Source organism: Rhinolophus sinicus, linkage group LG05, assembly GCF_036562045.2.
Source record: "Rhinolophus sinicus isolate RSC01 linkage group LG05, ASM3656204v1, whole genome shotgun sequence".
NCBI classification, from domain to species: Eukaryota; Metazoa; Chordata; class Mammalia; order Chiroptera; family Rhinolophidae; genus Rhinolophus; species Rhinolophus sinicus.
Window position 1 is genome coordinate 152420177 of NC_133755.1, and position 26960 is coordinate 152447136.

The 26960-nt window shown below is 39.3% G+C and overlaps 1 protein-coding gene and 1 long non-coding RNA gene across 3 annotated transcripts in view; one reads left to right on the plus strand and one right to left on the minus strand.

The window, feature by feature from the left end:
• The window catches only part of MTCL3 (MTCL family member 3), a 34935-nt gene extending 11471 nt beyond the window's left edge, over positions 1 to 23464 (minus strand). Inside the window, 3 exon segments of the mRNA XM_074333550.1 lie at positions 19884 to 20038; positions 21657 to 21885; positions 22361 to 23464. Coding sequence (XP_074189651.1) covers positions 19884 to 20038; positions 21657 to 21885; positions 22361 to 23464 — 1488 coding nt within the window.
• A 78-nt stretch (positions 23465 to 23542) lies between these two features.
• LOC141571711 (uncharacterized) lies at positions 23543 to 26428 on the plus strand. 2 transcript variants are annotated; one of them, XR_012496746.1, is made up of 2 exons: positions 23543 to 23772; positions 26145 to 26428. It is a non-coding gene; the product is annotated as an uncharacterized LOC141571711 (long non-coding RNA). The 2 variants fall into 2 exon arrangements; XR_012496745.1 differs by lacking the exon at positions 23543 to 23772 and adding an exon at positions 25689 to 25770.
• The last annotated feature ends 532 nt before the right edge of the window (positions 26429 to 26960 follow it).

Here is a 26960-nt window from a genome sequence, read left to right on the forward strand (position 1 = left end):
TAAGGCCTAGGAGACCTCAACTACACACTGGATCTATTCTGATCATATTTGTAAAAAGACTTGACCAGGCTTCAACCCAGACCGATCAAAACACATGCTGGGGTTGGGCCCAGGCATTTTCCCCAAAGCTTCCAGGGTGATTTCAATGTGCAGTTGGCTCTAAGAACCACTGCCCTGCTCTATGTAGTCAGTCTTGCCCCCACCCCAAACCAACTCTCAGACCTCATCTGCCACCGCACTGCACCCCTGCTTTCCTTGCTCTAGTGTCACAAACATCCTTGTTGTTCTTCAAATATGCCAAGCATGCTCCAGATTTGGGGCCTTTCTTCTGCCTACTTCCATAGCTCCTTCAGAGTTCCTAATAAGAGAGATGTCCCAGACCACTTCATACAAAATAACAAATACTTCCTCTTCACTCTTGCTCTGCACTCTCCTTGTCTTCCTAACCCTGCTGTATTTTTCTCCATACCTCCTCGCCCCATCTAACTTGTGTATTTGTTTCATGTCTGTCTCCTCGTTCTGGAATGTGAGCTCCACCTGCACAGACTTTTTTTGTTCTCTGCTGGAGCTCGGGCTCTTACAAATACACAAAGTAGTTGCTCCGACAATAGCAGCTGAATGAGAAAATAGCTACTTTAACCTTATTTATTGCATAGATTTATTTTTGAAGCATTCTTACCCAAGAAGTTGGTAGAAGGTTAAAACAAAGAAAAGCCCATTTTCAGAGCTCTGTTTAAAGCTTGGAAAAATAAAAATGTCTCAACATTTTAAACAAAATGACTAAAAAGCAAGAAAAAACAAACAAAAAACATGTATGTGCTGAAACATATTTAAAATGAGAGATATAATATGCCTTCATTCTGTTTTACTACTTTTCTTGATTTTTAGCAATCCATTTTCCCCAGCATCATAAATTAAGATTTTGGGTCTCACAATCATTTTGTAAAAGATAGCTGGTACCAACCTTCGTTGACTGCCTATTTGCCTTTGTGGCTTCTATTCATCAGCTCCTTCCCCTCAGTTTCTCTTCTGTCCCTGACCCTCCAAGTCTGCAGAGCTGCTGCTGCTTCTATCTTCCTGCCTTTAAGCCCAGGCCACACTTTTTCAAGTTGCTTTCTAAAGTGCCCTTTTCTTTGCCCTCAGTCATGGGAGAAACCAAGTCAATGGCTCTCCCAACTTTCACTTTCCCCAGCCTTGGGGAAATAGCAATGGGATCATTCTGATAATTCAACTAAATTACTTTCCATATAATATAATTCACTAAAGCTTTACAAAACACAATCTGGAAATTATGAGCCTAAAGGCACCTATCTATCCTTTGGGCACATATACTTTAAACTTAAGACTTTTATTAGTGATTAAGGCTTTCCATTGTAAAATGGTTTACAAAACTGGCTGCATTTATCCCCTCCCAGTGGGCAGTCCTTTGTAATGTGCCCCATTGAGACAAAAAGTCTTCAACTGGGCTGTCATTGTAACTTCCTTTAACCAACAGAATGTGGTGGCAGTAAAATGTGGTAAGAGAGATGAAATGTTAGTTCTGAGTCTACCCTCAAGAGACCTTAGCAGTCCAAGACCTGTCTCCTCAGGGCCAAATGGCTTTGAAAGCCTTTATAGTTGCATAGTGCCTTTCCTCTTTAAAAGTCATTCTTTGATGATGCCAATCATTATTTTAGAATACTTCTGCTCTTTTCCTAGCATAGTCCTTGCTAATAGTGCTTAAATGTTTTTAAATTGGAACTTACTTTCCATGACTAGTACAGTGAAATTTAGGTAAGCCAGACACTTGAAGAGCAAAATATTTAAATTAACTCCAGAAAAATCTATCTTCCATGTTAAGGACCATGGATTATCAGAGAGAAGAAAAGAAATGGAGGCTTCTCTCTTTAATGGGATGTGGTTGCTGTAGAACCAGAGGAAGTAGAATTAGGAGGAAACTAGATATACGTTGGGGCTTCTAAAACTCTTCATGAAAAATATTCCTTTTAAAAGTCAGGTTTGGACTGAATAATTGCCAGCCTTCCATGTGTGATTCATACCATATATCAAAAAAGATCTCTAGATCCTTAGGGAGAATTACTCTGTTTCTTTAAGCTACTCTGGAACCTTCAAGGTGCTCAAGGCTACTGGTTAGAGAGCTTCTGCTACAAGAAACTCTTACATCATTGGAGAAACCCTCTTTTTGGATCAGGGTATATGATCCACATTATCAATAATGAACTAAGCAAAGCCACCTTTCAGGGTAATATCATATTATGTGATTCTCTAATATTCATATCATATATTATACTTGGACAGGTACAAAGCAAAGACCTCAGAAAGCTCCACACAAGCAAAGAGATTTAGGACTAGAAGCTTTCTCAGCTAATTTTTTTTTTTTTTCAAATCTGAGAACCAGGTTAATAACTTTTGAAATAATGATTGTTAAAATTTTTATGCCTTAGCTACTTGACCCACAGTAAATGTATGCTTACCAAGCTATAAATGTCATCAGCAAATGCAGGGACTTACATTCCCTTCTAATTTGCTCTAGTTAATGAATTGGGTTCAAAGCACCATTACATTTAGCAGTTATTAATAAAATTCATTTAGAAAATTATGGCACAGCAGTGATAGCAGTTCTTCATAGCCTTTCTCTATAATGAGGCAAAAGGGAAAAAAAGAAAAAAAACTGCAGCGAGCATTTATAAGTTGAATGGGAATTCATCCAGTGATTTCTATATTGCATCTGAAATAGCTTCTACCTCATTAATGTGGTGACATTAACATCACTGCTATATCAAGTTCAGAATCTTGTAAGAAATATGCTAAAAGTGCAATTACAAAATGGCAGGATGCTAAGGGATGGGTATTACAAAGGTGCTTTAAAATTATCCTGTATATAATTACACACTGAAGATACTTTGTGATGAAATTTTAAAGGTCAGAGTATTCAATAATTCCCAAAATGCACTGAAAGGGAGTAGAAGCAAGTTTCTGGGGCTAATTCCTAGACTAGGTTAAAAAGTGATAGTCCACAACTGTGCTTTAAAAAATTTGTAATTAGTTACCAAGTTTTAAAATGTAGACAAGTTACATTTCAAAAATCAAGATTTTCAGTTTCCCTTGAAGGACTGGAAAATCTGGTAAACTTGGGTCCTAATTATGGCTTGGAAACCTTGGTTAGAACTGAACATTGAGATTACAATATCTAGTTTGCCCCATCATTCTTACTGCAAACAGCTTCACTCATCCATATAACCTGCTTGGCCCCTAGTAACAGTGGAGTGGTCCAACTCTGCCTTGGACGGCTAAGGTTATGTATGCAGACGGAGCTCAAGAAACCCAATCTTCCAGTTACTATCTTACAGGAATCCTCTCTGTACTACCTAGACCAGGGGTGCCCAAACGTTTTTCAACGTTTTTCACCAAGGGCCATATGCGGTAAAATACACAAACAGCCGGGCCACTCACTCGAGGTGAAGTACGTATTGCCTCACCTGGTTTATTTAAGTAAACTAAATATATTTTTGGAATTTGCCACAGGCCAATTAAAAATGGGTTGCGGGCCAGCAGTTTGGACACCCCTGACCTAGACCCTACCTGTTCTTCTCCAAGTACTTGCTTCTGTATGATGCAGGCAACACCATCCCTTTTCCAGATGACTTTAATGGATAAAATGTCTTCATTTTTGTTTCAAATCTACTTAAAGTTAAAAATCACTAAAAAGGTGATTCAAAGAATAAATCTACTTTATCTTCTATATTAAATCCCTCTAAACGATGGAAGAGAGTGATCACATCTCAAGTATCTTCTTCTCCAGGCTATATATAACTCCCCAGTTCTTTTAAGCATTCATCATATGACATGGTTTCCTATCTAGCTTATGGTCAACTAAAATCCTTAAGCCTTTTTTGTGTGTGTAAATAGCTATCGATATATTTCTGAACTTTTGTAGTTATATAAATTTTAAAAATCAAATTTTCAGGCATCACATTTGTTCATATCAAATTTTATCATGTTAATTTGTGTTTATCACTCTAGTATGTTGACATCATTCTGATTTTTTGTTCTGTCCTTGCCTATATATTTCTCGATTGCTACTACAGAGAATTCTGCCTAGATATTCTTTTATTGAAATATGATATTTACTAGACACATAGTTGAAATAACTTGAAAACAAATGGCATAAGACTGAATTAACTTCTTATTGCAAATTTATGAAAACATAAAAAAAATTAATAAGCATGACAATCACAATCTCTATAACCTCTATCCGTGTATCAAGTAAGTAAAAATCATGAATTATGTATGTTTATCGAGTGTTTTCTCTGTAAGTCTCAAATGCATTGGGGGGAAAATCTTGTTTCCACGGTTTTATTCAGTAATAATAAACTATTCTTGGGAAATTGGCCCCTTCTCATTTTAAAAGATGGTGAAAGTAGAGGCATAAATAATTGGCTTTATAAAAAATTCACAGAATATATTTGAAAAGGCAAAGAATGGAACCCAACCTTTTAAAATCAAACATATCCATGAAATGTGTTTTGTTTGCATGTGTATGGGCACGTTTATAGAGAAAATGAGTATGAGTGTGTGCGCATGTCTATATGCACATGTGAATATGTGAGTGTATGTATTGGAGCATGAATGCATATGCACATGTTTATATGTGTATGTGTTTTAGATCCTGGAAGGAATTTCAGCATATTTTAAAAATTGCTCAGTAAATTCTAAAACACAAGGACAACCAGAATCTCTGTAATCTCTATCCACATACCAAAAAGATAATTTGAAATCTATTACAGAGATCAGAACACATGCCCACAGAAATAAGTCATAATCTGATTTTACTTTATATTAAGGAGTATCTTGATATTCTTTGGAAGCAGAAGGAGCTCAAGAAACTCAATCTTCCAGTTAGTGGTCTTACAGGAATCCTTTCTGTACTACCTAGATCCTGCCTGTTCTTTTCCAAGTACTTGCTTTTATATAAGGCTATTTGATCAAATCAGTCAGCTTTCAAAATTATTTTGGAATAGATGGACAATCACTAAATTTCTAAAACTTTAATTTGAACAAAAACAAGTACCATACTCAAGACTAAGTAAATTTATTTAGTCCCTTTACTTAATACTAAGAACTTACAAACATGTGCGCACACATCTTCTTTAGTCAGTCATATGAGCAACTTAACAGCTATACATATAGTAGTGCCTTAATAAATAATAAATAAGTATCTGAGGGATACAGGCATGAACATAAGAACACGAGACGCCACTGGGACAAGAATAGGAATAAAATATTCCACATATTAAGGAAGTTATGGAAAGTAATCAAAGATGAATTAGATTCATTTCCTAAAGTAATACTTTTTTTACAAAAAATTTTACCCTGTTCACACTTTTAATCAAATTGAAAGAATTTGGGGTTAATATGGCATGAAGCTATAACTTTCTTGTTATTAAAATATATTTGGTGGCAAAGATAAAAATGTAGGTGCAGTAACACCAGAAACTAAAGTCAACAGACAAGCATTTGCCAGAATCTGAAAAAAATTTCCTTTAACAATAACATCAGTGGAATTCAACCAAGAAATGTAATCGATCTTATATATAGTCTTTACTGTCTGAAACAGAGTAATTGGAGATGCAGACCAATCAAAACTAGACATCCCTGTTTCTTAAAAGGTTAAACATAAATTTCCCTTATGATCCAGCAATTCCACTCGTAGCTATGTACCCAAATGAAATGAAATATATTCATATATGCACATAAGGACTTGCATAATATTCTTAGCAACACTATTCATAATAGTCCCAAACTACGAACAACCCATCCATCTGGTGAATGGATAGATAAAATACAGTATCCATTCAATGGAAATTTAGGAATAAAAAGAAATAAACTACTGACCTGTGATATGACCTGGATGAGCTTCAAAATCATTATGTTAAGTGAAAAAGGCCAGGCATGCGACCACATATTGTATGATTCCATTTATATGAAATGTCTACTAAAGTCAAACCAACAGATATAGGAAGTAAATGAGTGGTTGCCTGGAGAAGCAAGAAGGAGGGAAGGAATGGGGATTAACAGTAAATGGGCATAAGAGATCATATTTAGGTGATGAAAATATTCTAAAACTGATTTATCATAATTGCACAACTTGGAAAATTTACTGAAAAAAATCATGGAATTGCACAGTTGGAATGGGTTAATTGTATGATAATATGTCTCAGTAAAGTTATGTAAAAAAAACCATCGAGGCAGCCAACACTTCTGTATCCCAACCCTACTTTCCCCAATACATGTATAAATATTACACAAACACTCTTTTGTCGTGTATCTGGAGAAGAGGCCTAGCCCATTTTCAATTGCAGCTCTCTGGTTATTAAAGCTCCAGTACAAGTAGGAAGCAAGCAAGAGTTCCACGGAGCTAGATAATTAATTGTGCAATGAATCACAAGATAGATTATTTCTTTATCTAGGGCTTCCTGGGTAGACATACAGGCACAAAAGCCTTGGGAGTACCCCTGTTGGGGTTCATTGTTTTTCATATGCCAAACGTAGGCAAAGAACAACTACAAGCTGCTTCAAATTTGTCTAAGATTCAAATTTTCCTCATAGGCAGTGTGCCTGAGTGCTGCAGTAGCAGACGAGATGAATGGGCCAGAATTAGATGAATGTCTACCAGAAACTGGGTTGTGCACATCAAATTGTGCTACAGCTGTGGACCTGAGAGTGGGCAATGAGAGGGACTACAAAAAAAGTTACACAATGAATGTCTTTAGCCAACATTGAATTTCAATGGTAAGTTTGACATTCAATGATGATATTTTGTAAAAACAAAGAAAAAGTACAAACAAAGAAGGAGATAAAAGTGCACTGATAAATGGAAAAACAAAATGTAGTATGTATATAAAATCAAATATTATTTGAAAATAAAAAGGAATGAAGTACTGATACTGATACAATAGGGATGAACCTCAAAACAAGGCAAAATGAAAGAAGCCAGATGCAAAATTCAACATATTATATGATTACAATTGTATGAAACATTCAAAAAATACAAAGCTATAGATTCAAGAAAAACATTATTACTTGATTGGAGTTGGGATGAGAACAGAAGGGACTGAAAATGGGTGTTAGGGATCTTCGTGAGGTGATAGAAATGTTCTAAAATTGTATTATGGAGATGGTTGCACAACAATGTATTTACTAAAAACCATTAAATTGTACATGTAAAACAAGTAAATTTATGGTATGTAAATTATACCGCAATAAAACTGTCAAAATATTTTGGGTCAATAAAAAGAATCATTCAGCTAAAGTGAAAGGAAAAAATAAAAAATATGCATTGAAAATTATGTGCTTGCCACTTTGAAAAACAGAAGGCAGCTTTCAAAACTATTATATTCTTAGTAAGATAAGGAATATGGCCACTAGGAACAAAAATAGAAGCTAATAAAGGAGACAATAAGCTCTGAAGAATAAGTAGCTGTTGGGAATAAGAAAACTCACAAAGGACAATAAAATTCAACACAAGAATTAAACTTTGCACTGGGGTCTTAAAAAAGCATGACTGACATGGCAGAAAATTAATTCAATGACACTGAGAACAAACTTGAGAAAGTGTCCAAGGACACATGTGGAAAGGATTAAAGGAAGGGGAAAAGATGAGAAGATAGTAGTAAAGAGTACAAAGTGAACAAAAGCCTAGGAAGGAAAAATAGAGTACATGTGATCACCAAGCCTATACTACAAGAAAGCTCCTTGGAAATAATTAATAAATGAATGTTTATTTTCAGATAAAAGGAGCTAGAGTCTAGACATATTACAAGCAAAGACCATCACCTAGACACATCCAGGCAATATATGTGAACGAGTTATTCTCCTTTGGCTATCCAAATGCATTTTTGTCCCTTCTCTGCCCTGCTCTGTGCTTCAAGAGACTGACCTCTGTGTAGTGTTTAACCCAAACTGCCCCACCGCCCCCACCCTGACCAGCTGCCTTCTAGTGGGGTTTGGCCAGTAGAAGACACTGGCAGCAATACTGAGGGATGGATGGTAGGAAGAAAGCTAGTTCAAGGTATTTGTCTTTGCTTCCTCACTTTCTCAACACCTGAGCAGTAGCTAAGACCCCTCCAGGTGACAGCTCCCACCGGGTGGACCCTCCTCTAGAGTTCCAGTTTTCACCAGCCCCTGAAATACCTTATCTCTAGAGATAGTGATGGTTTCCAAGTGTAGCTAATCTCCTCTGAATGCCTCACTGTCTCAAATGAAGAGTAATGTTTCCTTAATCCTGCCCACATTACTGTGAGTAATCCTATTCATTTGATCCATCTAGGGTGAATTTTATTTCCTACTTGAGGAACCTGACTGATACAAAATATAAAGAAAAATATTCATAAAGATATATGAGATCTGACAATTAAGTTCATGAACTCATCCGAGAAAAAGTGCTAATACCTCACTGCTGAATATCACTACAGTCACCTTCGAAGTCCTCCCCTTGGGAAGCTATGCACTGACGCCAGCGCCTAGTCCACCCTTCAAAGCAATTTTGGAACTCTTTCTCTGGAATGGCCATCAGAGCTGTCGTCGTATTACCCTTGATGTCCTGAATGTCATCAAAATGTCTTCCTTTCAATATTTCCTTTATCTTCGGGTAAAGAAAGAAGTCATTGGGGGCCAGATCAGGTGAGTAGGGAGGGTGTTCTAATACAGTTATTTGTTTACTGGCTAAAACCTCCCTCACAGACAGTGCCGTGTGAGCTGGTACACTGTCATGATTCCAGAGCCATTAACTGTTGGTGAAAAGTTCAGGTCGTCTAACTTTTTCATACAGACTTTTCAGCACTTCCAAACAGTAAATGTGGTTAACCGTTTGTCCAGTTGGTACAAATACATAATGAATAATCCCTCTGATATCACAAAAGGTTAGCAACATCATTGCAACAAGTTCACAAACTTAATTGTCAGACCTTGTATATATAGAGAAAAAAATTTGACCTACAAAGGAATCAAAGTCTGACTGATCTCACACTTCTCCTCTGCAAAACGAATGCCAGAAGCTAAAGGAACAAAATACATAAAGTGAGAAGAAAAAATTTTGACTCAGTAACTTCATTCTGCCACTCCTGTGTGAGGTCAATCAAACGTTATTTTCAAAAGTACAAAGGCTCAAAAAATATACACAAACTTTCCCTGGGAAAAAAGTCAAGAACGTTATCTAATTAATTAAAGATTATTTAAAATTGAGGTTTCAGAAATATAGAAGTTGTGGTTTAAAATCATTGATAATAGTATTAAAATTGTTTGAATATATAGAATTGTTTTGGAACTCTTTCTCTGGAATGGCCTACATAATTACATATGAGGCAACACATATTCTTCAGGACTACAAATATTCTTCAAATTGAAACTATGCATTATAACAATGAATACTTTAATACTGACAATCTTATTCTATAATCTCATATTAAATTAACCAGAGAGTTATCCAAGGGATTGTACTAACTGAAATAATTCTTAGTTCTTTGTTTAATTCTTGATTTTGGTAACTGGTAAAATGGACAATCGTACATAGATTACAAAATAAAAACCTTAAGTTAACACGAGCAGAATTAAAAATAGGGTAACTACCTTCCAAATCAATGCAGAACATAATTATTCTAATTTAAATGTAGCCATACCTCTAAATAAATGAATCTGATAGCTGTATATTACCCTTGAAAGACAATACTTTCTATATGTAACAGATCTTCCTAAATACAGACAGATGGCTACCATTGATAAAGTTCTATGAAAATCTCTTCTTCCATGTGCAAAGAGGGACTGGATACAACCACATACCAACATGTTAGTAGCTCACTGTGCACTTGACTACAATAATCAATTGTGCTGTCTAATTATTTCTACTGTTATTCAACGTTCTTGGCCAATGTAATGGTAAAATAAAACACTTTTTTAAGGAAAAAAAATAATGTAGTAAATTTTATTAACCACATGCCATTATAATTAATTGTCTAGAAAAACTGGAAATAACTGAGCTAGCCAGCAGATGAATATAGAATAGTTTGAATTTTTAATTTTAAGTGCTTCTAAGTTGAATCATGCTGAATATAAATGGCCCCATTAACTGAAAATATAAGTATAAAATGGAAAATATCAGGACAGAAACTAAATGACATCTTTAAATGTCATCTTCAAATGTCATTTACTATCTGGATACAGTTTAACTGACTCTGAAAAGTAAAACTGGAATTTGAAAAGAGATATCAAATAAGTGATTGTATTGCCATTAAAATGCAATCAAGTCTAAAATCAAGATACAACTGAATTTTCAATTTGGAAAATACTTCCCAATATACAGTTAAATTACGTTATATTTACTCACACATAACACAAGTATTAGAAAACAAAGGAACCAAATAAATTCTAATTTAAGGAGCTAAAGATGAGCTCCTCTGACAGCAATCACATTTTTTGAAACAACTCTTCTCTTGCCCAAGAATTTATTGATAGTTTTTGTATGTACAACAGCCTCTGTGTGTGAATTAAATAGAAATATGGTTCTTAAATTCAGAGAGCACAGAATTTAGATGTGAAGTCAATAAAAGCTATAAAACAATCTAAAGTGTCTTGTGCTTGAATACAACAGCCCTCCTCTTTCTGCTAAAATGTTTAAGAAGAATATTTATAGAGCAGCAAATGTAGGAGAGAGGCATTTGATCAGACAAATTGGCATCATCAGTCCTGTTGATAAATGCAGGGGCAAAGAGTGCAGACAAGTTGTCTGCACATCTCCCAAAACATATGTAAATGTGAGCTAGTAGACGGTGACAAAGCAGTAAGAACTAAGGACATGCTTCTCAGAAGAGGGAACAGGACAGGTGGAAGAAGTTGGAATGGCTTTATAGTGAAGTGAGATGCAGAGGGGACCTTCAGAGAGTAGTAGACACTCATGGGAAAAAGAAGTGTTTCAAAGGCTTGTATAAAAGACTTGGAGTCCTAGATAGATCGAAAATTTGAATCTCATCAATTTAAAAAATCTTTCTGGGAGTGAAGCCTTAATCTGTTAATCTAGAACTATGTGGTAATCGCAACAATAAACATTTGATATCTACATTGTACCTTGCAGTTTATAAAGTGCTTTTACACCTATTATTGAATATTAGCTTTATGAATAGACTGGATAAGGAAAATACTTATTTTCCTTTAAAAGTTGCCTAAATTGAGTCAGCTATTAAATGACCTATTTGAAGTAATGCAGGCATTAAGTCTGTAAGAAGAGGGAACAGGATCAGCAGACCTGAAAATATTTTTCTAGCCCTGTGTTTCTAGGTATTTTTCCTCCAAAGATTCCCATTCTGTGAGATAAAATAGATTTTTCCCATAGGCACCTCAGCAATCTTCTCTCAATGCTTGCTCCTACATGTGTGCTAGAGGTGCAGAACGTGGAGATGCTCTGAGTTTTGACGTCCCTAAAGAGGGCAGGTCATGTGGGTCAGGAAGAAGACAGAAGTGGCATGGAAGGGGCAGCATGAGCCCCTGCCATAGTGAGGCTGTGCAGCTCTGGCCAGTGGAGACCATGGGCCTGGAGGCAGAAAGATGGTTTGGACCCGGCCTGCTTACTCGTGATATTAAATCTTTCTGAGCCTCCAGTGTCCATCTCTAAAGTGAAACTATTAACAACATAATTATACATAAAGTATCTGGCACAGTGACTGGCTTATAATTAGCACTCAACACTGGTGGTTATCCAGTAACTGCAGCCATAGGGTAATTTTCCATATCTCTGCAGCCAGATTAACTGCTGAACTGACCGTCTCCAACATTGAAGAGTTAAAGCAAATTTAATGCAATAGTCTTTGGGTGTGACAGGATCTGCAGTTTTCTCTCATTCTCTTAACCTGCATTTCACATTTCTCAGCAAAGTACATAGAAGTTAAACTGAAGAACTGGTGTCCTGGGCATCAGAGTTGTTCCCATGTTCCTGAATTCCTGTCCTCATTCCCCTTCCCAAAAAGCCCACAAGACCTTGTTTCAGGGAAGACTTGTTGCTTCTGGGGAATAGGTGGGGTTTGAGAGAAGCAAGGTAGAGGACTGGAGGTTTCTGGGAGGTAGCAAAGTCTCAGGAGACCTAATTCTGGAAGCGGGGTGAGGCTGAAGTTACTCATCTGCTTCCTGCTCATTTTTTGTATGGCACTAATAAGCACTGTGGAAAGGGCCCTGGTTCTGAGTCACGCTACTTGTTCTCTCTGCAGAAGAGGCCCTGAAACACCTCTGCTAATTTCCATTCCTTTTCTTTTTCAAAATTATTTAGAGCTGATCAAGTCTGGGTCAACAATTTCTGGTTGTTACCGACACAATGATGAAGACACTCAGTGCTTGCTGTCAGGGAGTTTATGGTCTAGTGCAGGAAAAAGATTTATGCAAATTAAATATGAAATGACGTTAGAATATTAGAGAAGAATATGGTCTAATTGACTACATGACAGGCAATGAACCGGATGTTGATTGTGCCACAGTATTCATAACAAGTATCAGCCCTGTCCGCATAGAGTTTACTGTCCTCAGATAATGTATATCAAAGTATTCAGTATAGTGATGCATACGTGTAATTATTGTCAAAATACAACTTGTACTAGGTTGTCATTTCTATAAAGAAGTAACTAATTTGAGGTCAGGAACTACTCTCATGGGGGTATCCCCTTATGTACACTATATGTATGCTCAATAAATGTTTGCTTTAAAAGTTTGTTAAATTAAAGTCAGACCAAAGTTTTTGGTTTTTAGCCTCAAGGAAAAGACTGAGACAGAGAACAGAAGCTATGTTCGGCCACTGCTAGCGGCAAGGTCCTCTTCAGGCAGCCAAGAGTGGCCAGGAGAGAGGGAAGTGGTAGAGAATATTGTTGTGAATTACTGCCCCAAAAGCCTAAAGGCATCATGGGGACGAGTCAGGTCACAGTTCCAACCTCAGAGTCCCTTAAGGAAGGAAGGACCTAGGTTGTTCAATGGGGGTGGTTCTCCATGAGGTTTTTGTCTGTCATACACACAAAGGCCAAGTAACCCCTAAGAGATTCTTATTACGCTCTTGGAAAGGTAAAGACTTCAAATGTCAAAAAACATCAGAGAAGTCCTAGGGGGTTGAAAATAAATTAAATTTCAATAATCACGAAATATAAATGTTTGGGTGTTTAGCTGATAACCAGCACTCACTAACTCATGTGCCACACCCCCTACGGTGAGAGCCTGGCAGCCATTCATGGGTAGATTTCACCCCCGAGAACTGTATGGTTCAAGAACCCACCTCAGAGACTTTCTGCACAAATTAGAATGTATAGGTACCATCATTCAACATTCTGGTTTTTTATTATCAGAAAAGATGATAAACTCTTTGGTCATTGTGGTCTCCTAAGGCTACATCCAAAGTGTGTCTCACGTTCCAAAAGCTCCACTTGTCCTCAGCCCAGCACACTGCGTCTTCAGTTCTGATTTCTTCACTAAACCAGGCCCTGAATGCTGAGCAGCATCAATACCAGAGAGCACTGCAGGTCTTAGTCTCTGTCGTTCGAAACCCCTGAGCAGTGCCTTCAGTGAGTGCAAACTGTTTAATTCAGCACTGATATCTGTGTCTTTGTATCTTCTGTGGTATCTATATGGCCATACCACAACACGTAATAAATGACCTTTCAGTAAGTGAAAAAGGTATTTACAGTAATAAAATAATTATAATGAAATGGAATAACCTACCTGACTGTGAATAAAACTTTTGGGGTGAACAGAGATGTATAACTGACCAAATAAAAGATGACATTTTTATAGAGACCTTTGAGAGCATTCAATATGACTTTCACATTTATGAATAAAGAAACAGACCTATAAATTTCAAGTTACTTGCTCAAGGTCACAGGGAGAGAAGTGAGGCCTCAAAGCCAGTTTCAGACTCCATGATATATCTATATATATCTATATATCTATATATATATCTATATATCTATATATCTATATATATATGTATTTTTTTCCTCTAAAAAACCATACTCAAATTCACAGCTACTGACAAAATGCCTTCATTTAATTTTCTGCAAAATTTTAATTCCTAATTGATTGATTGTGTAGATGAGAACTGACAATAGTTTAGAAGGCTCATCCATCCACTGGTTGCCATGTAAATAAAGTCTGCTTATAACTGCCAACATTCTCCTGTGCTATAAGTGATTTTCTTCATGATTCCTCTGGAGGCCTCATATGAAGCTCAAGAGTTGCCTCAGTATCTGGCACGGCCAGGAAAGAATTTCTTTCAATATTTCTCTCCCTGCCTTGATTACTACTAAACTTGGAGCAATTCATAATAATGTACATCACTTGGATTAAGTTTGCCTTCAAGAATTCTTACTTGATTAAATTTTTAAACCCTCCTTTCAATGTTTATGATTTATTGCAAACCATTTCAAATCCATTTTTATGGTAGGTCAGATAGAGAAGTAAACGACTCCCCAGTAACTCTGTAGGTAACATATATATTTAAACATGGGTAAGCTGCTCATTCATGTCTCAAGGGTGAATCACTCCATGTTCAACCTAGAGCCCCCGAACCTCTATTAAACTGGGAGAGTTCACGGTTGGAGATTTAATTCCCATGGATATAGTTTATCAGCAAATGCAACAAACATTTCAACATATGTTGGTTGAACAATTTCTATGAAGCCCAGAATGTTGCAAACATCAAAATCAATGGATATTTCAACTGGGAACTGCAACTCAATAGGACATGCTTACCCAGGTAAAACTTATATTTTTATAGTGCCTTACTGAATATAAAGTTCAAAAGAAGGGAACTGGGATCTAATCAACTATGTAGGGTGTGTTATGCTGACATATATTTTTATGTAAAAAAAATCAGAAATTTGAAATGTATAATAAAAGTTCAATATATTTCAGAAAATAATCCACCAAGAAGGATCTTCTGATCTGTGCACTACTTTGCTTTGCTGGAGGCTTGGCATCTCAGTAAAAGAAAACAAGCCTCTTACCCAAGACTGAGTCTTGGGAATCACTTCACAGTACACGCAACTGCATAGGTAATCCCATGAAACAACATCCAAAAAAGTTTACAACTCCTAAATAAATGTATCTTTAAAAATACATGGTGACCTCCTGAAAGACAAGCCTTCCTATGCTTACCTGGCACACTCTTCCTTGTTTTTAATTTAATCCTTATTATTCTTGCTTACATTATTCAAGAAACTTTTTTCCGAGAAGATATGACTAGAGTAACAGTGTTCGATGCATTTCAAAATATTTATGATCGTTTCATTTTAAAATATCAATGACTACTGTTACATTTTTTTTCCAAATTATTAAGAAACTACTAGAACCAGAAGGAAATATTCAAAATGCCAAAGAAATTCCCCATTATAACTGTCTCTTAAGCTGATTCTTTGCTAATTTATCACTCAGCATTTACTTTTTGCACTTTCAATAAGTATGTCCTATCAAAACCAAGTATAGTTACAATCAGTTTTTTATTTTATATAAAAAATAAATAGGTAATTATAATTATGCAGGACAAGCATTTGTTTATTAATGTGTTCTGTCTGTAAAGAGAGTCTGAATATACAGATATACTTTCTACAGTAGAGACCAAAAAGAAAAAAAAAAATCCCCAGTGACACTATTGTTGAAATTTATAGAACTAATTATTTTTTTGTTCTAGAATGAAAGTTCATCGTAATAGATAGGATATATTAACCAAATACAAAGAAAACAAAAATCCCCTGTGCTCTTGTAGTAAGCCAGTTAAGAGCCCTCCAGAGCAAAGACCAGGAAAAGTTAAGAGAACCATTTTCTTTTAAGACTCTTGTGTGAGGGTGAGATGAGACAACAGATTCTGAAATAAAAAAAGATCTAATGAACAGTTATCATCATCACTTAGTTACTTTTTTCTCTTTCTGCTTTCAAACATCTTCTGTTGGTTATTTATTTGCTCAAATGTCTATTATCAATGCGTCTCCAAATACCAGACCTTAAAGGTGATATGAGAAGATTCTCCCTACAGCAGCAGGACTTCATGAAGGGCAGCGGCCTTCAATTAAATGGAGCAGACTCACCCCTCACAGATAATGTACTGCAGAGAGCCTTCTCCAGACCCTCACTTTATGCCCTCTGTGCATTAACTTGTCCTCGCATTCAAAGAGCTAGTCATAATTTCCATGAAATAACTTTCACAGAAACCTCTATCTCTCTGTGATGCTGAAAGATAGACCATCATTTTTCCCGTGTTACATGAAGGTAAAGGCCTTTTTCTATTGCAAAAAAGCATGCTGCTAGTAGCAATCAATGTTTTATAATCAGGATGAGAATGCCATTAAGATTCTAATACAGCATCCTAAGAGGTCCCTCTTGTTTGCTGTTGGCAGAATATCAGCTGTTTCAATATAAGCAATGAACTGCTGTAGACTCAACTAATTACCTCCATCCTGTCTCTACTCAACTCTTCTCAGCCCCAGATGCCTACTCCATACTCTGAGGGGGAAAAGATAAGCAGATGGATATGAGCAGGTCAACAGGGTTTTGTGCAGCCACCAGCCCTAAGAGCGATTGGTCAACACCTTTGAAGCCAGTTAAACCTTTAGTAAAGGGTTGCCAAACTCCAGCAGATCCTATTGGTCCCAGTAGTGCTGTTCAACATCTATGTGACTCCATATGAGAAAGTAAACTCAGGGAGTTGAAGGATTGCTTCTCACAGTATATTTTATTCAACATGTTTTGATTTCACTCCATAACTAGTATCTTCTCTTCAAAATGGCCTGGTTCTATTTTTGCCACTAGTAGAATTCCACAAAGGGATTAACAGTCATGTGGTTAACAGTCACCAAGGACTTGAATATGCTTTCATTTTACAACCAAGGAAGCAGATGGTTACCTGAAGCTGTTGCAATCGTAAAGGGACAAGTCAGTCTTCAAACGCACAGCTCCTACCCTACAAGTAAGCCAGTTCTTATTGCAGCTCAGTTTTAATATTTACCTTCTTGGTGGGTAACAAAATCACTACTACAAAAATCTTATTTAAATGATACATTGCTGATTTCTAAACATATTTTTAAACTATTTTTTTCTATTTCTGACATTTTTCTGAACACTATAAAGGTCAATTTCAAATGAATTATTATGGAACTTCCTACCAGAATATTTTTCATTTCCCCTTTATTACATTTAGAATTCCTCAGATCTTTATTTTCCACTCTCTTGCTCTTCCTCTCTATTTCTATTTCTCTACCCCCATCTTCTTAAACTATAAATGCTATTTCAGAGCCCCTTTTTAATAAAAGGTTACATTAAAAGCTGATGTGCTGCATACCTGCTTCTAAATTTCTTACACTTTTACTATTGTAGTTTCTAATCAGGGATTGGAATTTGGATTTTGTAACTCCAAGGAGAATGAATTGCCTCTTTGACATGAACATATGTACCTACACTGCTTGGTGCTGTTAAGAGTGTTTTCTCAATACAGAGTTAGAGCCCTGAAGGCGGAAATAGTTATAGGGAAGAGTGTGAGAAACACAATCAAGGAAATGCATCTTTACAATGATTCTCCTGGGGATATTCCTAGATTCCAGCCCTGCTTCCCAGTCGCCAGATTTTATTTCAAGATGGGAGCAGGCCCATCTGTCTAATGGACAGGTATTCTACAGCCATTTTTCTCCTTTCCTGGACACAGGACAAAAATCAGAAAGCTCTTATGCCATTCTTAAGTCCAACTTTCCAGACACTCACTTGACAAACTTGCACATGACACCAAATCACAAGGAATTTCACTTTTATCCTTTAGCATCACATGAAGTTTGTTTTGACTTGAATGTTTTTAATTGCATAAACAAAGAATATGGGAGAAGGTAAATGAGATACGAACATGGGATGGAGCCAAATGCTAGCGGAAAAAAACTTTCTCTTTGCTTGCCCATCAAAAGGTATTTAATGACTACTGTTCTAGGGTGAATTGTGGCCCCATCCCCCAATTCATACTTTGAAGTCTTAATCCCAAGTACCTCAGATGATGACCTTATTTGGAGGTAGGGTCTTTACAGAGGCAATCAAGCTACAGCGAGATCATTAGGGTGGACCCTAATCTAATACAGTTAGTGTTGTTGTAAGAAGGGGAAATTTGGACACAGAGAGCGACAGGGAGAATGCCATGTGAACCTGAGGACAGCCGTCAACATGCCAAAAGGACCGGCTTAGGACTGATCCTCCCCTCAGTCCTCAGAAAGAGTCAACCCTGCCATCACCTTGATTTGGGACTTCTCACCTCCAGAACTGTGAGAAAATATATGTCTATTGTTTAAGCCACCCAGTTTGTGGTGCTGTTATGGCAGCCCTAACAATCTAATACAGGTACCCCCTTTATTTCTTTCCTGGAAATCAAACTTTCAATTTTTTATGCACTTCGACAGTGTAGTATCGTTGAAGAAACGTATCTGTATTAATTTCATATTTAATCTCTTAACTTTAGAAAACAAACCTATGCTGCTCTTTAATTGTAATGTCTTGGCGTTCATGACAAAAGTAATGATAGCCACAGATGTTAAGAATCATCAAAAACCACATTTTAAAACTGAATAAACTGGGGCAAGGAGAAGTTAGAGGCCTTTTAAGTCACCAAGTTAGTTACCTATGAAGACAGCCACATGGCTCCCAGTCTCCATGATTTTCTATGTAGCACACAGCCACCCTTAGGCATTAGCCAATAATTAAATATCATTAAAATGCTATGTTAAAACAATGTATAAAGTCAGGAAAGCATAAGTAGAAACTAAGACCACAAAATAATTTACCTCACTGAAACAGTTTTCTACAAATTTCTGATACATATTCTTAATCAGACTATTGATATTTTCACTGATACACGGTACATATATTTTCTACCATTCTGAAATAAGCATAGCAATGGAAAACTGCGATATCTCAGTTAGTCCATGGAAAGATTAAGAGTGTCATTTAAATTCTGCATATTTAAGCAGAAGAAAATGTTCAAAGGACCACGTGTGTATTTGGTAATTCTCAATAATAGTTTTTACAAGTTGCACTGTATACTCAGGCAGTTTTCAAAGAATATTTTAATTCATGTTGTTACTTATCACAAAGCTAATTATTTTTTGATAGACTTTTGTTTCTTTTCTCTTCCAATTATTTTCTTCGATATTTATTTTGTTCTCTGTGGTGATTCAGAGGAAACATGGCAAGATCTTGAAATAGCTGATGTGGAAGAGAACTCTGACTCTTCTACCCTGAAGGGTAGAACTAAGATGAATTGGTTTAAGTTGCAATTAAATAGATTTCAACTCAAAACATAGAAAACCTTTAAACAGAGTTATACTGTGATAGAATTGGCTACTACTGCAGATCTTTTGAAGGTTAGTCACTGGTGATGTTCTAAGCATTTGGAGGTTTTGTTATAAGGAGGATTCAAGCAATGATTAGATTAGATTTGATTCAATTGAATGGCCTTTATAGCCTTTTTCATCCTAAAAGTCTGTGGTTCGGTGAACTCAGTAGTAATTTCACAGAACTAGCTCTACCCCTCTGCTAACACAAGGCCCTTTGTGCTTGGTACAGCTATGTAATTTATTTCACTAATGTATGTTTGGATGACACAGGATGAAACAACAGTCACAGCTCATATATGTCAAGTTAGAAGAAGGGCTGAGGTCAAAATTTTTTCTTTGCTACTTGTTCATTAGTATGAACTCATGTATGTGTTACTATATTGGATAAGAACAAACTGTCTTATAATCATAAAAAATGGAATTATTTTAACAGTCATCTTAGTCCTCAGGATTCTTTTCTAAAGAGCAAAAAATATATAGCACACCATGAGATAACTGAATACTAACCTCTTTCATTTTTTCCAGTTCATTCTGTAAAGCTTGCTTTGCAATCTCAACTTCTATAAGCTGTTGCCTCAATTTTTCATTTTCATCTTCTGTTGTTGTTCGCTTTTCTTCCACATTTTCTAATTCGTGGTGAAGTCTCACATATCTCCTCTAATCTCTAATTCTGCAACAAAACTGTGAGGTAGACACTTCTATTGTCACCATTTTAAAGACATGAAAACAAAGTTTCCACAAGTGGGGTGTGGAGAATGAATTTCGATTCTGTACTTTCAGGTGTTTAGTTTTAGGAACAATTTTAGCCCTTAAGATTGTTCTTTAAAAAATAACTGTGCATTTTTGCCTCCTGTTTTGAGATTATCTTGGAAATTTCAGGGTTTGGAAGAAAAGAGGAGCTGTCTAGTGTAGTGGCTCAGAACACAGGCTGTGTTTATAGACTGCGTGGGGAGCCAGCCTGGCTACCTCACTAGCCAAGTTCCAGGGCTGGAGAGGCTAAGCACTTAACCTCTGTAAAAGGTTCAGCTTAGGCATCTGTTAAATGATACTACTGTGTTTGCCCGAAAATAAGACGGGGTCTTATATTAATTTTTGCTCCATTATGGCTTATTTTCAGAGAATGTCTTATTTTTTCATGTACAACAATCTACATTTATGGAACTACAGTCATGTCATCTTCTGGAACAGAGTCCTAACGTACTAAATGTGTCCATCTGGATGAGATCTTATCTGGGGCTTATTTTTGGGGTAGGTCTTATTTTCGAGGAAACACGGTATTAATAATCCCTACCTTATTTTTTCTTCTTGAGAGCTAAGTGAGATAATAATATATGAAACAATCCTTGCCACAGTGCCTGGTGCATGGCGAATACTCAACAAAGGTTAAAAAAAGAGATAATGCAACGCCTTTCATAAAATGTTTTTTTACAGCTTTCTTTAAGACAAACAGGATAATTACACTTGATTTTTATGTCTTGAATACAAATAAAATTACATTTGTTTGGTTGTCCAAGGCCATAAAGATCACATCTGGTTTACACTGTCAACAAATCTGTTTACAGCCAAACTGAACAGAACAGACCACAGGTGTCTAAAAAACGCATTTTCAAAGTTCAGAGTTTTCCACTGGCAGAGATTCTGCAGAAACAAGTTCACATTTAAAAAGAATGTAAAGTATTCCTTTCATTTACTTCACTCTCCCTTTACTTCCAAAGGGGGTCTCAAGTGGCACAGTTTTCCTTTTGGGGAGTTATGGAAGTGGTAAATACAGAACGGAAGGAGTCCTGAAAGATGGGGTGGCGGGTGTGGGGGAGGAGCGTCTGGCAGAGAGGAATCTCAACTCATACCTTTCCAGTGCTGTCCCTTCCTATACAGGGCTTCAATTACTCTGGAGGAGTCCTCATCGCAGTGTTCTAGAGTGCAGGATTCCACCTGGCCTTTATTGGGAAGGTAGATTCTGGGGGCCAGATCAAGGCCAGAGCATGCGCTCTGCCACACCCTTGTTTGCTGCCAGGAAAAGAGGCGCCCTCCTCCCACCACCTCTGGAAGAAAGGCCGTTAGTTCCCAGCGAGTCCACAGAGCTCGCACTCCTCAAGGCCTTCCACACACTAGGCTCTTCAGATCCACCTGTCTGTTCTTCCCCGTCTCCTTCCGGGACTGATATTGTGTGGTCAGAGTTGCAAAAAGCTGTGCCTCTAAAGCTCTGCCTTTCAGCACGAAGAGCCCTTGTCCAGAGTTCCCACCCGCCGCCATGCCGCGCGCCCCGAGCTCCCTCGCCACAGACCTTGAGGTCCTGCTCCAAGCTGCGCAACAGCTCCCCATCGATTTCCCCGGTCTGCGCGTAGCGGAGCCTTTTGCGCTCGGCTTTGCGGAGGCGGTACTGCAGGATCCGACAGTTTTTGTTGGCTCTCTCCAACTCGTGGCGCATTTCCTGCAGTTGACAGGCATCCTCCTCGAAGAAAGTGTCCCTCATCTCGTCCATCTCCGTCCTCAGCTCATCGATCTCGTTCTGAGGAGGTGACAGGCCGCGGGTCAAAGTTAGCCTCGCCCCCCTACCCCGCTGACATACACCACGCACACCCCATCCCAAATCCAAATTCTCAGCTTTATTGCCCCCCTCTCCAGGAGATAGGAGTGCCACGGAGAAACTAGAAAAGCGGGCCCTCTTTCTGTCTTCTCCCGTTCTCCTAATCTTACTCTCTCCGTGAAAATGTGGAGTAAATCATGATAATTAGCAAAACGAAGGAGGCCCAGATTTGGCTATGCGTTAAAACCTAATGCTACTAATCTCAGGTTGTTTTAAATCCGTAAAAGGCCTAGGAACCCCCTCCTCTCATTTCCTGTTCCCCTCCCTCTTTAAGGCTGCCTAGCAGGTTATCAGCCTCTCACACCCCCCCCCCCGCCGGGACACGCCCTAATCCTCGGAGGCCTACACTTCCCCGCCGTCCGCCCCCCCACCCCTCGTCTCCCCCTACCCTTCTCACTTTTAGAGTCTCGTTTTCCTCTCGAAGCTTCTCCATCTCCTCCTGCATTTCTTCCTGCTCTTGGAGCTGCTGCGGGTGCGGCTGCGACGAAGGGGGCGCCACAGCCTGCATGCCCCCACTGCTCGCACTGCCCTCTGCACTCTGCTGGGGGCCCTCCGCAGCCGCCGCCATTGGGGAGGCGGAAGGGACTGCAAGAGACTCGAAAATGGCAGAGGCGCCAGAAACCGGGGAGTTGCGGCTGCTGCAGCCGCTGCCGTTCTTAGTGTGCATCTGTGCCGCGGCTGCTGCCGCTGCCGCCCGCTCCTTCTTGAGGTGGAATTGAATGAGCTCAGACTGCAGACATCCTTCTTTCCAGTAGCTCCCTCCGCCACCGCTGCCGCCCCCCACAGCGCCGCTTCCGGAGTTTCTGCTGCCAGGGCCTGGGGTTTTGCCCGCAGAAGAGGCGGATGGCGAAGTGGAGGCCCCCTCCCCACCGCTGCCGCCCCTGTGCTGTGAGCGCACGCCTTTCCCTCGCCAGCCCTTGGGCGGCGGCGGCGGCTGCGGAGCACCCCCCTCCCTTTCCCCGGAGCCGCCGCCGGCTCCTCCTCCTTCCCCACCCCCTCCTCCCCCTTCCCCGAGCGGAGGGGGTTCCCCCAGTTTAGAAGACACGGCCTCTAGCTCCTGGGACGGCTCCTCGGGCGGGCCAGGCCTCCTGCCGCCCACCGGGCCCAGGGTCACCGAGGGGGCTGCTTCAGCACCAGTAGCGGGCTGGACAGTTCCCGGCACGGCCCCTTTGGGAGGCAGGGGCACCGCCTTCTCCGCCCCGCCTCCGCTTCCTCTGGCGATGGCAGGAGGCGCCGCGCGGCCCCCGGTCTTGCTGCCCTGCTGCTGCTGCTGCTGCAATTGCTGCTGCCGCAAAGAGTTGAGTTTAGTGCCTGCCCCCACCGGGGATCGGGTAGCCGCGGTTGTCTGTCGGACCGAATTGTCCCTCAGTCTAGCGGGTGATTGAGCACGCGCCTGCTTTCTGCTGCTGCCCTCCGGGTGCAGGCGAGCCTCTGTGGCAGCAGCGGCGGCAGAAGCTGCGGCGGTAGCAGGGGCAGCGCCCCCCGTCGGTAGCTGACTCATGGCTGTCTAGGAAGAATGTACCGGATGCGATTTAGAATGGTCCATCATCTCTCTTCGCCGCCACCAAATTTCCTTTCTAATCTGGGACAGAAACAAAAGGAAAGCACATAGCATGTCTGGATTGTTACAGATCAAGTGGTGATTTTCCTGTGCAAGGAAAGCCCTAGAAAATGATGACATTTGGAAGGAGATTAATAGAAGCTTTGACTTTAAAGAGTATGATGCAGAAATGTCAATTCTCGTTTTGCCCAGGGGGGCGCTATTTCCATCTCACTTCACCTCAGTAAAATACGACGATATGGAAGCAGGTGAGCCTAACATTCCCAAGGTAACAGGTTTTGGCAAGAGTGAGACATGGAGTCAGAAAAGAATTGATGTGAAAGGGGATTAAAAAAAAAAGAGGATAAGATCAAGAAGACGCTTCAGAGAAAAGGGAGATGTCCACATGCTAGAGTTGTCAATACCTTGACTTTTCAACTTTGGTTTTCCTCACCTCAAATCTGCATTTTAAAGCCTAGTTTAGTAGAGAAAGTTTTATTTACTTAATATTCCCAAATGTCAATTACAGGAAAAGGGTTACGACGGAGGTTCCTGAAGAAAAATTGCTATGGATACAATGCACTTTTCTCAAACAGCTCTAACCGTTAATGTTCTTGGTTAGATAAATGCATCCAATTTCCTTTAGACTCTAAGAGAAAACATAAATAATGAATGACTTTAAATCAACTTCGATTTCACAAAAATAATGGCATTAGGAATCATCTATATAGTTAAGTCATTAGTAAGTCTAAAGGGATTTTTTTTTAGCTATGGGAAATAATTTTTAAAATACTTTCAAAAAAGTTTTTTTGGGAGCTCTGCACAATTTTTAAAATTACAGGTGATGACATTTTCTATACTTATCCAAATTTCATAGTTCTTGTGAATCATTTTAGTTTTAAGTGTAATGCTAGATAGAAAATATTTTTATTCTTAAGCATATTTTTAGATGGTATATCATAGGCGAAGTTGTATTTTTAAAGTACCCAATCCTTTCTACACTGCCAAATTCTGAGACAGAAAGAACCTGCACCCAAGAAGGCTAGTGCATCCTGAGTTTGCACCCAGCAGGCTGGTGCATCCTCACTCATGGTGAAAGAGCAACTTCTATTGTGTACTTTTTTCAAAGATAAATCCATCACTGGCATTTAAAATCTGGAAAATAGCAAGCCATTGTCTTCTGGGTTTTTCTCCCTAGTGATCAGCTAGCTAGTCAGCTTGTCAATTAGGTGCCTTTTCCTTAGAACTATAATTTCTCTCTACAGCACTGAGAAGGGCATGACTAGACAGAAAGTTCTGCTTTAGGGAAAAAAAAAAATCCCTCCTATTAGGAAAGGACATACTTGCCAGTTACCTTACTAGCATTATTCCTGTTATTGTCTATTTTAAGTATAACTTAGTCAACATGCAGTAATTCCTCATTTTATAAAGAAATATTACTGGACAGCTCCTTCTCCACCTCCCTTTCTCTTCCTGGGATCTCCTTCCACCTCATTTTGGATAATAATAGTGAACGAAGAAGACATTGGGGGGGGGGGAGGGAGGAGTTGTCCATCAACTTATTTTCTAGGTGTTTTTCCTGAGCCACATATTCCTAGAATGTGTGGCCTACTTCATCCGCATGGACCACCCAAACAAGTTATATTGCCAATGCAACATTATTTTAGTTTTGAAATAGGTAGAACCACTCCGGAACTGAGAGCTACCAGAGAACATTTTAACTCAGCTCCTAGACACCTCTAACCTAGGAGAAAGCTCAGGTTCCCCAAACTCGGCTTCCACAATCAAAGGTACCTGGTCGCTGTCACGTATTTCTCCCAGTGACACGATGTTGTGTCTCTTCAAGGCTTCCCTCGTGGAAATCGTCAGCTAAGCAACCCCAGAACGGCCCAAACAAAGATTTTTAATCTCAGATTTAATCTGCTCATCGATCCACTCCATCTCTCATCCCCATCCCTCTAGAAATCCAGAGCTGCTCTCACTTCTCAGCAGAGGCGATGTTTCGAAGTTGATGCAAATCAACAACGCTTTGCTTCCGATCTTCCCGAGACCTCAGGGTTTATTGTGTCTTTCAGAGACGAGGAAAGTTTAACTTCATTAGTATAATATGCGATCTTCGGGCTGAGCAAGACTTTGGGCTCCCTCACCCAAGTTCCACAACCCCTGGATTTCTCCAAACAAAGGCGTTCACGTGCAGACGCAGAGGCCCCAGAGCGACCGGCCGCGGCTCAGCTGGAGCTGCGGCTCGGAGCAGGCGAACACCGGAGGTACCACGCCGTGCCAGACGCTCCCCAGGAAGTGCAGGATATTCATGAGTTGACCTCACTGGACTGGGCAGGGGAGGGGGCGGGATTGCAAGGGAGGGCAGAGTAGAACTAACCAAAGAGAGGCTACTTTCCAGAAGAAAGAGAATAAGGCGGAGACTCGGGTGGGGGTGGGGGTGGCAAGAAGACAAAAAGGCCAAAGCCACGCCCGAGATGGAAGACTGGTAGCCACGTTCAAAGTCCTTGCGGCACTCCCATATTCTATACTTGGCAGAAGATTCCAAAACCACTCGAAATCGGATGCACTGTTTTTTTGAAAAGCTTTGTCCTGGGCTCGATCAATCTCCATCAATTATTTACTTGAGCTCTTTTCTCAGGGAGACGAATGCGAACAGCCTTCCGGGATTGACTGACGTCTCCAGTTGCAGCTGCAAGGCGCTGACGGGCGGATGCTGGGAGTTCTCTTTGTTCACTCACTTTAATTCTCAGTCGAGCTTTCCACGCGGTGCACCGCCCCCACCCCCAGTCCGGGTGGAGTCATCAGACGTCGCTTCCATGAGCAGATAATGGTTGCCAGACCCGTAGTCGCACAGACAAAGGGTTCTTGTGATGCCTCGACTAATTTAGTGCAAACCGAATAAATATTGGTTTACAGAGATCATTTACAGACGAGTTTGCCTTCGGTACATTTTCTTCTCTATTAAGTTCTAGTTTCCACAGTGAATACGAGCAACAATTGCTAGGATCCATAATCTTTATAGCAGTGCATGTGGGTAACATGAGTCATCTAGAGTGTATTTATACGGTATGAGCTTAAGGGGAATTGGAGAGGAGGGGAATTCAGAATACTATATGCCTTTAAGATGTACACTAATCCATACTATTCCACCGTAATAATATTTTTTAAAATCCGACTGTAAAATTCTTTTTTACCTCCCAATTTAATTTTTTTGGGGGGAGTGAGAGGGAGGACAGGCATGAAGGTCTCCCTCTCACCTGTAAGAATTCCTTAGTGAACTGGAAGATGAGAATAAAACGAAACATCGTTTTAGAAGGGATATTTTTTTAATTAAATGCCTCTTACGTTAATATTGTTGTTTTGTGTGTAAAAAGGTCAATGTTTTGAAATAATAGTTGTTTATGCTAACATGAATTGTAGTGTAAAATTTTATTTTCCAAGTATAAAACCTTGC